Source organism: Brachyistius frenatus, unplaced genomic scaffold, assembly GCF_029030835.1.
Source record: "Brachyistius frenatus isolate BFR_SWC_R1_liver_20210118 unplaced genomic scaffold, ASM2903083v1 Contig_3, whole genome shotgun sequence".
Taxonomy (NCBI): Eukaryota; Metazoa; Chordata; class Actinopteri; family Embiotocidae; genus Brachyistius; species Brachyistius frenatus.
Genome location: NW_027210602.1, coordinates 7,702,790 through 7,716,340, shown reverse-complemented (window position 1 = coordinate 7,716,340; position 13,551 = coordinate 7,702,790). Strand labels below are relative to the sequence as shown.

Below are 13,551 nucleotides of genomic sequence, written 5' to 3'. Positions count from 1 at the left end.
AGTGTAATCCTCTTACTGCTCTGGTTGTAGTAAAGTCTCTTATTGCAGTGAGTACAAACTACTACAATAGGAGGACCAAAGCAGTTAAGATGCAATCCAAGTTGTCATGAACTGGCTTTAATCATCCTTGACGAAATGTTTTAATTCCAAAACGACCACTGTGGTCTTCTTTTTTTTGGGGGGGGGGGGGAGGGGATGTCAGACTTCCTGCATCTCGGTTGTCGGCTGAAGCTTTGGTGTTGCTACAGTCGGCTCCTCGAGGGCCAGCCGCTTCACGGACCTACACCAAGTCCCGACAAGACATTTCCATTAGCTGCAGCATTACCGTCACCCCACCCCTCTTCTCTTCTCTTCTCTTCTCTTTCTCCAAGCACCTCAAAGCAGTGGCTCTCGGAGGGGAAAGCACATGGGAGTTGCAAACACTTCTCCCCCACTTCCACCTCTCACGTCCCAGCATGTACCGGCCTGCATTAGCACACTCGGGCGGGCCTGTTGCTGGGCAGCGGAGACATGTGACATTGAGAGGTCAGGGCTCTGCCACCCTGCCTCCGCCCTGCCTCCGCCCGCCCGATTCGTCCATCTTTCACAGACCTCGGCGACCCCTTCGTCCTCTCCCCCCTTTACACCCTTCCACTGCTGCTCTGCCCTATTGCGGGAGCACGAGGGCAGGTGCTACGTTTCTGACCTTCCACTTCACGAGATCGGCTTCGGTGACATTCGGATGAAGCGCTCGGTTGCACCGCCTGGCTCGCCCGCCCTCCCTCCCTCCCTCCCCCTCCTCCCCCCGCACCGCCAAGCCAGCTATAATGCCAAGCGTGTCGAATCACTTTAGCGTCAAAATACCAACAGTCGCCCGCCCGTCCTCTCTCCTCTCTCCTTTGCTAAATCCTCACCCCTCTCTCTCCCTCTCCCCCTGCTCTTCCTCCTCTGAGGTCGGGGGGGGGGGGGGGGGGGGGGTCTGATGAGCCGGAGCTGCCGTTGCCCTTCAAATTCCCACGGACGAGGACAGAAGCATCTGACCACGGTGAGCAGAGGAGCAGCCCGAGCCGCCGCTGACGGCACCGAGCTCCCGGTCCGCTCTGAAAGGACACCTGAGCTCCGTCAGCACCTCCTCAACAAACACGAAGTGAAGACTGGCACGGAGGAAATCTGCTCTCTAACGCTACGTGGGATCGCACTGCAGATTAAAGACAGATACCACAATGAGGAAAAATCTGAAAGTCTAACGCCATGTAATCAAACATCGTCACCCGACGTGCAAAGCGACATTACAAGTTAACGGAGGCCCAGAAAAAAAAAACCGATCCCGCGTTCTCGTGTTGTTTTTCCTTCATCGTTACCACAGCAGCGCTGGATGTTGCAGCAAGCAAAGCATTAACAACAGGAAACGCATTGGTTCGGAGAGAAAATTCATAAATAAATCAGAAGTTGGCCTCTTCTTTCGGTCTGGCCTTGTCCAAATATCTGGCGCTGCTACTGCTGTTAACTGATCCAGATGCTCAATGCAAACATTTCAGATTCTCTATCATCTCAGCAAACGGAGGAAAAACAAAACGAGGCGCCAAAGCGGATGCCGTCTCTCAAAATCATGTTTTATTTGTGCGCTCTCGTTGGGTGATCCTGGTCATCTATCATAACACATGTTGCTGTTTTAGTTGTTGTTTTTTTTACAGAGAGTAAATCCTTTTCTGTTGTATTTGTGTGATTTATATGAGCCTGCGGTGTATTCTCCAGCACATAAAGAACACATTCCCCACTGTTTGTTTGCACAGAGCCAGCCCGACTGTTCCAATGCAAAATGTGACACACACATGCAACTCTTTCATGTCCCACTGTGCCGATGTCTATGTGCAGTTCGATGAGGCCGGTGCACTTAGTCGGCCTCACTGATATCAACATGGCACTCGGGATGAGGTCTGTGAAGCTGCGCTGACACTGCAGCCTGATTCTGATGTTTCTGTCAGCTGACTAGAGCAGAGATAGAATAAAGGAGTGAGGTATCCGTGTTGAGATGTACATATTCATTTATATTCATGCCACTGGTTAATTTGCCCATATATTCCAGCAGAACTCGCCGTGCTTCGCTGTGATTAACATACTGTTCTGTGTTAGGCAACATGGGGCCCGAAGAATGAGAACTTGCTTATTCATGTTTAATTGATGTTAATAAAAAATGCAGGATTCCTTTTCTTTTTCCTTTTTTTCCCCCCTTGTTTCTTTTCCAGATGCAAAGCCTCACACCCTGCGCTGTTAATCTCACTCAAGGGGTCAGGATAAACTCCGCGGAGAGATGGAATCTGTGGCAGAATGAAATCTCACTTCGTCTGCGTAAACTGCCTCTGAGAGAATATATTATATCTAAATATAACCTGGGATGTGTCGGAAAATGAATTTAAAACAAAAAAATAAAGTGACTGTTCTCCCCCTGATTTTAAAGGGAAAAGGAACAATGGATACATTTCTATCCCGCTCCAATATTCATTAGGCAGTAAATTATGCTGTACTCCTGATAATTTAAATTTAAATGTTGTTTCCTTTGCACCGCTATGATTCAAATTTAAACTCATAATAATTGCCTTTGAGAATTTGAGCTCAGTGAAATATTCAAGTTCAACTCTCAAACCCCCCCCCCCCCCACACACACACACACACACACACACACACACACACACACCTCATTTATACCACGGAGATGACAAAGACTGAATGATAGCGAGAATAGGACCATTTCCTGTCCACCACGTCCCCGGCTGCCTGCTCTCCTCGCTCGCCGCTGTGTTTGAGCTGTAACAATGAGATAGCATTTCACTCTGATGGTGCTGCAGGGAGATTAAAGGCTCAGAGAGTTATCAAAGGCTTAGTCGCTCTGATTTCTAGTGACCCTCCATGGATGGCTGCCGTCACTCTGTACCAGCACGGACGCCTCCACATATGAATCCTGGCTGTTGCTGCAGTGGAAGCGGGCCACCGGGGGACAAATCACTCGGGCGGGGAGGGGGGGGGGGAATCCCAGTTAAAATACCTGTCAGATATTACGAGCATTCAGAGAGTTTCTGGACGCAGCATGAACTCCCATTTTTGGACAAATCAATAGAAGTATCAGTCATGCAGTGAACTGAAAGCTGCTGTAATACATATTCACGCATTAATAACGTATCAACTGACTATGTGTAATTTGACAGATGTCACTAATGGCAGTGCACCCACACTGAATGTTTTTGCAGATCCCGTCAGCTCAACGGGGCCTTTTGGCATTTTCATCTTTTAGCATTGGATTTACAAACTGTAAGTCATGTGACCAGAAAACACGTGACTGAAACAGTTTTTCCTTGACTGCTATTTGTTGAGCAGAGTAGGTCAAATATGGAGTTGGCCACAGATGGCAAAAAAAAATTTTTTTTAAATCTACTAGCGCAGGTTTAAATGTTAACCTTTAATTATACTTTGGGTTTTGCAATACCTCACTGGTTCTACATATTCTGCTTCAAAACAATAACCTAAAAAAAAAATGAAATCACTGCTAGAAAATCATTTTCAATTTATGGGCCGCTTTGTCAACAACAGGCTGAGCTATTTACCAAAATAGCGAGCGGTGCTAATGTGTTGTGTACGTATAAATGCATAAAGCCTTCAACTGTCAGGGATTTGAAAATGATCCTAATGGACATTAAAAAGCGGCGGTGCGTCTTGGGAAGCGCAGCCATCGTATCGAGGTATCTGATAAGTTTAATATTAAATCCAAACGGCCAATTAACGACACAGTTTGGCAGTTCTTATCTCAGTTATGACAAATCCCAGAACTCTGGCCACAAGTCAACCGCATACCACAAAAAAACTAAACAAAGAAAACCACCGACTGGCTGCATGCAGCTTGAGAAAGGTTAGGGATAGTTGGGAGTTTGTGTATCAAAGAAATGAGTCCATGTCCCATAAATGTCAGCCTAGTGTCCTCCAGCCCCTCTGGCTGCTGACCTAGCAGGAAGCAGCCAGGGAAAGCGTTGAATCCGGCCAGCCAATTAGAGCGCGGGGAGCACGAAGCACGCTGAGGCTAACGAGCTCCCTCTCCGTGACCCTCCTCACCTCTGCAGGACCCCGCGATGGGAAACATGAGGAGCCGGGAGCCACTTTAACTCGACCCCCCACCCCTTTTCCAGAACTGCTCTCTCTAGCCTCCTTCACCCCACCGCCCCGACCGCGAGTCTCGAACCCTGCTGTGCGACCACAAGGTCTACAAACACATGCTGCCGCTCTCCGGAGGCCCACCACATGCTTTATTGCTGCCGTGCCGATGCAAAAAAGCAACACAGAAAAACAATGAGCGAGTAAGCACACATGACTTGCACAGAGCTGGAGCTCTGACACTTGCATTTCCCTGCAGTTTACTCTGGCTCGTTGGAGGTGGAGGGGGCAGCGGAGCCTCTTTCCAAGTTCTCTGAATAGTAAACGGGTTCCAAATTAATTGGCAGGATTTGTGAGGCAGTGAGATAATTCAGAGAGGCACTGTAATGAAGTGGGACCGCACTGAACAGTTATGTGGCTTGGCTTTGGGTATAATTACTACTTACGGAGCACAATCAATAAAGAGTGATGACTCCCAGTATACCTGATGCATGTTGCGTTGGACAGTCCAAATATGTTTTCGGGTGCACCAGTTAGCCACATCCAAAGCTAATGAAATAAAAAAAATAAAAAGAGGGAGAGCCACTAATAATCATCTACATCCAACACCACCACCACCCCCCCTCCTTTTCTCTCCAGGCAGAATTGGTCCTGTCATTTGGACCCTCCAAACACAGACCATATGTGAGTTCAGCCCTGGCAATCAGACTGCATTGTGGAGCAGGCGGCTGAGTTCATCAGGAAAAAATTAGCCCGCCGCTCTGCAGGCCTCTCTCCCATTGGCCAGTCACGCGGCCCGCTCTGTTTGAGGGCACCCCAGACATTCCTGCGGATAATCTTTTCCATTCCTCCGCTCAGCTCGGTGAGGACGGACCAAATCACAGCACAAGGCCTGCATTGTATGGCCCTGTTAAAAACGCTCTGTTTTCAATGGCGTCTCTCTTTTACGCTTTCCCTCTCTCTCACCTCATACACCACAATTCCAAAAAAGAAAAAGAAAAAGAAAAAACATTTTTCCCATCACGACTCCTTTTACTCAAAAAAAAAAAAAAAAAAAAAAAAAAGAAAAAAAAAATAAAACAGCAAAAGATTGCTTTTTTTTTTTGAAGCGATCCTTTGGAAACGCGAGGTCCTGAACACTACGTTTCTCACGGTCCCTTTCCAGTAAGAGTTTGTTTTTTAAAAGGCCAAACAATGTAAAACCGCTGAAACCGGAGCCCGGCCACATCAGTGCGCTGCCTGGAGTTCAGCGGATTGCCGCTGAATACGGCTCCCCTCCGGGCGAGGCTCGCCAGCCTTCCCAGAAACCTCCTGCTTGGTCACCGCTACACGCCTCCCACACCAGCTTGTCATTGTGGCTCGAGTCGGGCAGCTGGAACGTCGAGATTGGAGGACAATCACATAATCTAGGGACACTGGTGGATTTATAGTAACACATTCCATAATTAGACCCATGATTATTACAGGGTCTATAAACTTCAGACTCCGGAGCGGCTGTCTGCCCTCCGCTGCAGTGACTTAACAGTTACTTCGCTTTCTCCAGGAGGTACGCTCTGCTGTTGGCCGCTAAACACACCACTGAGCGACTTAAACATCCCGTGTAGTGAAACGGCAACAAGAAAAGACGCTCCTCTCCATTCGCCCCTGAGTCGGAGACAAAATAATCAAATGCGACTCGTAACTTAGTGTGCTATAAGGTCTTAAAATAGCCACAACACAAAGAGGGAAAAACCCTTGGCATACTTCAGCACAGACTGCACTTTTAATCCAGATGGTCCCGGTTTTTCAGGAAACACATCCACCCTCACCACAAGCTGTGACAGTAAAATATGCTGCAATCAATCAAGATAACTCAAAGATATACTCAGAAATGGGGGCGAGGTAGGTGGAATAACTGTGCAGCTCATCGTGCTGAAACTTGTCCATGAAAAAGTATTTCCAGTGAAAGAGAGGGCAGTGGGTTCTTACTGGGCCTTCACCGAAGCATGAACAAAATAAATGGTCTTTAATTGAGAAAAAGAAGATTTTTACTTTTTTTTTTTTTTTTTTCCTTTAAAAAGCCATAAAAAAAAAAAATCAAACAAAAATAAAAGCAGACAGTAAGTGTGTCCCTGCTGCAGGTTGAGGTTCAATGTCCTGCTCTGACTTTGCCACCAAGTAGTTAACATGGTCTACTTAACAACAACACTGTCAGATGTGATATAGCGGTATACGACACGTTCATATTCCATCTCTTTATAAAGAATGACCTTTGGAGTTTTCCAGGACGACTGAGTGTCTTGATTCTTCAGTGATAAACTTTGACTGGAATAAAAACTCTGACAAGCCAAAGAAACACGTGCTGGATTGAATCAGTGTAACCGTATTAGTAAATTTGATTGTATCTTTTTCGGGTTTTTTTGGACGTCTCACTGTCAGATATAAATGGACGTAGAGAGGGACATCAAGCAGTTTTGGTGCTGACCTGAAAGAAACATGCACAGATTCTGTGTCTGCTTATCAAATTTAGATTATACTGTAGATTGATCAGATTTTGTTGTTATCTAGAACTTATGATACACAGCCTTGTCTTTTTCTTTTTTTGGGCTCGACATATCTGAACATTTCAACGTGAAGTGTTTTCCTTAATGTATCCTGGGTTTGGTAAAACTGATTGTAAAATTCCATGGGAGGCTGCTTCAACAGAACATTTAATAATATTTACTTGTAAATGTTTAAATCCAATGAAGCACTTTAACGAACTAATCCCACTAATGCAGCAAAGAGCACTTAAAGTAGACTAGAAATGAATTAAATCAAGCAAAGCAGGAAGGACCCTGATTAATTTGTAGTGAAGCACAAAATGGAACACAGAGATTAAACTCTGGTCTAATTTCAAACAAGACAAAAAGCACTTGGTTTTGATTAGGAGAAGGCTGCACTCTACAACAATAAATAACCAAAAACAGAAATGTGCTCAAGAAGATTCATATCTGAGGCTTTGCGCAAAGACGTCTTTTCAAAAACAACACAAAAACACTCCGATTCTGCCATTTCTATGAAAAGTATCCACCTTCTGAATCACGTAGACTAGACGCTCTCGTGATCTCATGATTTCGATATGTTCAAGTGACTTTGTCCTGCCACGCAAGTCACGCTCTGCTCACATGACAGGCAGCTCAGCTGGTCAGCGCTCTGACGCCGCATCCGGAGCGAGCCTCTGGGATGGATGGAGGGGTAAATGTATCGGCATTAACCACATGTTCTGCACAGCTCGGACCCCCCTTATTCATTAGCCACATACCAGACAGTTTAGTTCAGAGGACCCACTGATGTCAGACTCCGCTCGCCTGAGAGGGCGGGCTGAGGAGCCGGGAGGAAGGGGAGTGTGGGGGGGGGGGGGAGCTCAGAGCACCTCTGTTAACTTGTCGGTCATCGGGGGCCTCCGCATGCAAAGACACCATTAATCATAAGAAGAAAAAAAAAACAGACTCTGACCGGAGGCGGCGGCGTGTGCACGCGTGTTTGTGCAGCAGCATCCAGCAACACTTTCCACTCTTAAGTCATGTTTAGGTGGGGGGGGGGGTTTCTTTAAGGTTTATAGTCTTAATTTTTGTTAAAAAAAAAAACAAGCGAGTTAAGAAACAGTAATGTGTTTCAGTGGAGCACTATGAGAAATATAATTTTCATCAGCCTTTGATGTCATGAAACAGATTAAATTAAATGAGAAGGGATTTTTGGATGGTGAGAAAGTCTCATTAGGAGCATCGGGTCACGAGATGCGCTCAAAATTAACTGCTAGAGCTCCTCAGCTCCGAAAAAAAAAAAAAATCCTCCCGTTAACATTCAACTGATTCAGTCATGGGTGTGGTGTCCACCCGCCTTCTTGATGAGAATACACATTTCTTACCTGGTAGATCACAAAAGGAAAAAGTGCGTTTCCCCCAACATTTGACCCAAGAACCCGCAAGTAACCAATTAGGACCCGGTTTGTTTCGACGGTCGGTGTTACCTGAGGAGAGGCGACGCTGATGGAGGGGACACACGCCGCTGAAGCAGGAACACACCTCACCTGAGCGACCTCGCTGCATGGGAGGAGCCAACGAGCACTGGGGCTTCAAGAACCCTGGAAGGAAAGAGATGAAGAGACATTAAAGACGGAAAGAAGAAGGGGAACGTGGAGAAGGAATAGAGGCAAAAACGCCTTGCAGGAAGTGGGTGATACACAGGGATTAACAACAGACGCCAACTCCAGCTGATACGGTTAAATGCCAAAAATCTGAATTTGCCTTTAGTAGCTGTCCGTTCGATGCTCTCACGATGAAGAGGGGACGGGTTAAAAGACTTCCACCTGCATTGTGCCGCCATCAGACCCCGTCAACCTCTCACATTTACAGCTCTGTAGCCAGCTGGACCTTCCCCCCTGACCTCCTCTTCGGGGGCACCGGACCAGCTTACTGTTCTTGACAGCTGTGTGTTTGTATCCGGGTTCAGATGAGCCAGAACCGGCACAAACGCTCGGTAAGGCTGACCTGGAGGAAGGCAAAGGGGCGGTCGGGCGCGGGACTGAGGTTAGCGCCTCTGTGTGGGCAAAATGCCAGAGAGGGTGGCTCAGGGGGGAGGGAGGGCGGCTGGACGAGGCCGTCTTACTGTCTGTCTCTGGGGTCATGGGGGGACATTTTCAATAGGGAAGTCATTATCCGACACAATGAGGCAACTGAGGAGGCTGTACCCCCTCCAGGCAAGCACTCACCAGTCACTGACGTCATCCAGCAAGGACGAGCTACAAACTAACCTGGATATAACCCAGAAATAGCAACATTTTTAAGAAATATGTCCTGAATTACAACACCCCAATATTATTCCAAATTGATGGAGAATGTAAAATGTATGCAGATACAACGACAAGTTGAAAAGAAGCATACATCGATTCATAAATGATATAATTTTTTTTTTTTAAAAACAAGTGCAGAACTGATTGGCACTAACTCCGACTCTTGATTATTCCTTAAATAGATTTTAATATGAGGAAATATGAGGCATTTGGGTGACATTTCACTTCATGACTGACACTGCAGCTTCTGGCCAAAGTGGAAATTTCTGTGTGCACTTCTGAGTCAGCCTTAAATCGACTTGGTTCCTCATGCGGATCTGATTGGCGTCGGAAGACCTCTGCAAATCCAAACTTTATTCCACCCTTATGAGGACCTTTTGGATTTCTCTCAAAACATGAAGGGCGGCAGTCGTCGTCGCGTCCCCCCTCCTCCCCCGTCACTGTGTTCTGAGCCTAATAAAGCTCCTTTATTTCCACCATGAAAAACATGTCACTCCGGATGAGCTCAGCGAATGACATTTAAAACAGGCAAAGGGATATTGAATTAGTTCCTCTTGATAGGCTGTCTGGGATACTGATATTTTTCTGCTTATAAGGGTGTGTGCGTTTGTGCCACGTGCGTGTGCAGTTATGCAGACGTGTGTGGACCATCGTGTTGGATGCATACTTCAAAGCTTTGATTAGTATTATGGATGAAGCAGTGACCGAAGAAGGCAAAGCAAGTCTGAACCAGCGAGAGCAAAAACACAGACAGGCTGAGATCATCCCAAACATCATGAATTAAAAGAAAGAGACGAGGAGGGCATTTTTAACTGCCTCATTGAACTGCAAGTAAACACGACTGTCCTCACGTCATTTATCTCATCGTTTGCTGAGCACAATGTTGCTATTGTCGTTATCAGATGTTGGAAAATCTCTTCTCTACATGGCGGCAAAGCCTCTCAAACCCAGTTTTATGGTCATCATGGAGAGGAGAGGCGTGATGGAAGGGCATGAAGACGATGTAATGACAATTTATGTTGGGGATTCTGCATAACAACAGCTTTAAGAGTGGACCTGACTTCAGTCAAGACTTTGTGTGTGTGTGTGTGTGTGTGTGTGTGTGTGTGTGTGTGTGTGTGTGTGTGTGTGTGTGTGTGTGTGTGTGTGTGTGTGTGTGTGTTTCAAAATAAGTTTTAAATGTGTTCTCACTCTAATAAGATTAGTTCGCCCCAAATACACTCAGAAATGTTTTTATTCTTTGCTGAGATGTCATCTATCAGTTGAGATCTGTTTAATACGATCTGCCAAATTAAGAGAAGTCTGTCATTCTTCCTGTCATCTCCCTAATATAAGAACATGAGTTATTGAATATTGCGTCAGGCATACAGACACTTAATATAATCCAGATCCAGAATGGCATGCAGACATTTGAAAAAAAAAAAAAAAAAAAAAGACTAAAACAAGTGTTGACATAAAAAAAAAAAAAAAAAAAACTGACTTTAATGTCTCGACAAACTTGATAAATTCCAGATAAAGCATACTCAACTGTAAACTATGGAGGACAGATGGATTAAATGCTACATTTGCCTTCTCTTCCAAGGCTTTGAGACAAATAGCTTAACAAAAGGACTTCAAAATCAATCAGCCATTCAATTGTTTTTATTAAAAGGATGCCAGAAAATGTACTTGACCTCAAAGCACTGATTTCCAGTGCTTCAATAGAGAGGGGGAAGAAAAAAAAAAGTCTTGGAAATCAGATGAGAAGTCAGACTACACAGACATATTTCCACCATCTTTATCGAATCAATCAATTGTCCGAGAACACAGCACATTCCTGGTTGTACAAATGGGTTTAAAGGGCAAAACAATGACACATGCTACAGAGCTCACAGCGGTGTCACCGAACATTAAGGCAGTAACATATGAGCTTTGCCTCCCGGTCGAGTTGCACGTTTCCAAAATCAGGAATAAACTATAGAGACAGCATCTCCCATCCCCCAACCACCAACCCCCAACCCCCTCCAACCCCCCAACCCTCCAACCCTCCAAAAAAATTCCTCCACTGCAAGCCATCCACTGGAATAACGTTCCCACGGGACAGAGTACTGCTAAAGTATGGGGTTGGAATTTCACCTAAAGCTTGAAGGGAGAGCAAGAAAATGGGACAAAATAGTTTGAACCCGATCTCAGAACTTTTCAAACAAATAAATAAATAGTCTGCTTGAACTGATATAACACTCGTAATTTGCTAATTATCGTCAACTCCGGTTCAAAAATGTACAATTTCCAAGAATTGTAATTACAAAAGAAAAATCATCATGAAACATTCAGTTAGCTGACAGCTGTACAAATATTTGAAGAAAAAAAAAAAAAACCCCAACAGTCCTGTTGGCATGGTAAATCATGTTCAGTGAAGGGCTTCGCTTTCCAGGCCTTGAAGTAGAATGATGAAAGCGCGCGGACGTGTGTGTGCAGGTTGAGGATCTGCTGTCATGAGTGGCAAGGTTGGTACACGTCCCGTCATTAAATCCCCTCTCCAACGCACCCTGCATCATTATGGCTGAGCTCACACGCTTTCAGCGGGACCTTGATTACTGGAATGTTTGATCTCGCTCTGCTCCTCCGAGCATCGACGATCTCACTGGGTTTGATAGGTGCGTGATCCAATCTTTCGGGGGGACGAGCTCAAACCTTCCTCCCCACCGACGGCCGATCAGCGTTATCCTCAGCAGCGATCGCGGGTGGGGTGGGGTTGGGGGGAGGGGGGGGGGTTGGTGGGGTCGCAGCAATGTAAACACGCTGGGGGTTTCCTCATTAAAGATGGGCCGCTAATGAAATCGCATCCGGCATTTCCAACCGTGTGCTAATGAAGGCAGCCCTTTGAGATGTTCTGCTAATGAAAGAAGGGCTTTTTATTGATATATGGCTAATAAAAGAAAGGCCTAATGACAAGGATCTAATGAAACTGAGAGGTGTAAATGTGCCACCGCAACAAAACCCACTGATAAGAACGGAGTGGAAGCATTTTCATTAACAGACATTTCTCATTTACCACAGATCCATCCGTGAATGGCCCTCCGGACTTTACAATATCTCACAAACTCAAAGTCTTTTGAATCAAATTCATTCAAGCATTAATGAGAGTTTAAGGGATTGCAGCCGAGTTCTCCCAAAGCGGAACAGTTGTCTCTGTCCAGTGTTGCCAGGGTGATCAAGCCCAAGGTCAAAGTTCATTGGGCCCTTAAGGCATCTCCCAGGTACAATAAAAAAAAAAAAAAAAAAAAAAGCTCTTCCCTCATTGGACTCCGGGGGATAAGGACGGACCAGTGGGGGTTAGGGTCGCTACGGTTACCATCGTGAATGCCTTTCACCTTCAGCCATAATATATACACACACGAGAGCAAGCCTCAGAGCGCCATGTGAGGAAACCTGTGTTAGAAAGACTGCACCACACACACACACACACACACACACACACACACACACACACACACACACACACACACACACACACACACACACACACACACACACACACACACACACACACACACAATCTCTTCATGCCTGGCTTCTACATCAGCCTTGAGGACTCAATTGTGTTTGTCATGTGTTCGTCCACATGTTCTTGAGATATCTATTTTATTGGATTTTCCATTTCAGCCAAAAGTTCCATCCATTTTCTGTTTTGAGTGTCTTCTTCTGCTTTTTATGTTTTACAATTACTTTTGGACAAAGAAAAACAAGCAAAATCGAAGGCTTCACCTTCAGCTCAAGAACCTCATGATGAGTGTTTTTGGGGGAAATAATTGCTGCAGCCCTAACGGGCATCAAGGATGACTCTTACGTCACCAACAGTTACCACTCTGACAAAGTCCACGTGCTGATACAACAGTTGAGCGACCTCCCTGTGAGGAGCAGGACTCTTCGGCTAATAGTCCAAAAAAAATTTCAAAAAAAAAAATCATCCGAGTGCCGTATCGCTCTCTCATCCTGATCATCGGCATAGAAAGCATCCATATCTGCTTCATCAGCAAACTGTATTCCTCCTCCCTGCATGATATACATATTGAAGGAAAAAAAAGAGAAAAAAAAAAGAAGCCATTTTTAAACATGCCTCGAAGCTCCTATTTATCTCAACCGGAGCGAAGCCTGAGCAGATCTATCAGGACACCAAAGCAAACCTCAAAGATCACTGGAGGCAATCCCTACATGCTGATCCTAGTAATATACTTGTTGGAATAATAGCTTTGATATATTTTACACATTTTCTTTTGTTGTTGCTTCCACATGGTTTACTAACTACAGCATCCGTCTTCATTTCACACCTTTCGGGTTGAAACTCTACCGCAGTTTAGACCTCCGAACGGAGACCTTGAGGGTTCCTGAGTAAACTGGACACGGTAGTTCCGGTGAATCCCGGGACATAAGCTGACCCCCTCAGGTGACCAAAGGCAGCTTTGGAAGGTATAGAATATTCCATCCTAAATATTTGATAAACCTAAAGCAAGATGTCCCCGGCACGGCTTGCAAGCAGAGAAACCTGAAGGCTTTTAAACGCATTTCTTCAGGGCTGCAGGTTCTTAGGAGTTACGATTCGTTCCGTCTTGGATGATGAGGGCGACATCAGTAACCTG

General features: G+C 45.5%; 1 protein-coding gene across 4 annotated transcripts in view; it reads right to left on the bottom strand.

The window, feature by feature from the left end:
• rxraa (retinoid X receptor, alpha a) overlaps positions 1-13,551 on the bottom strand; it is a 105,119-nt gene that overhangs the window by 70,060 nt on the left and 21,508 nt on the right. For all 4 annotated transcript variants that reach the window (XM_069705212.1, XM_069705227.1, XM_069705221.1 and 1 more), the window contains exon 2: positions 8,111-8,224. In XM_069705212.1, the coding sequence (XP_069561313.1) occupies positions 8,111-8,224 (114 nt within the window). The remainder of the gene's footprint in view (positions 1-8,110; positions 8,225-13,551) is intronic.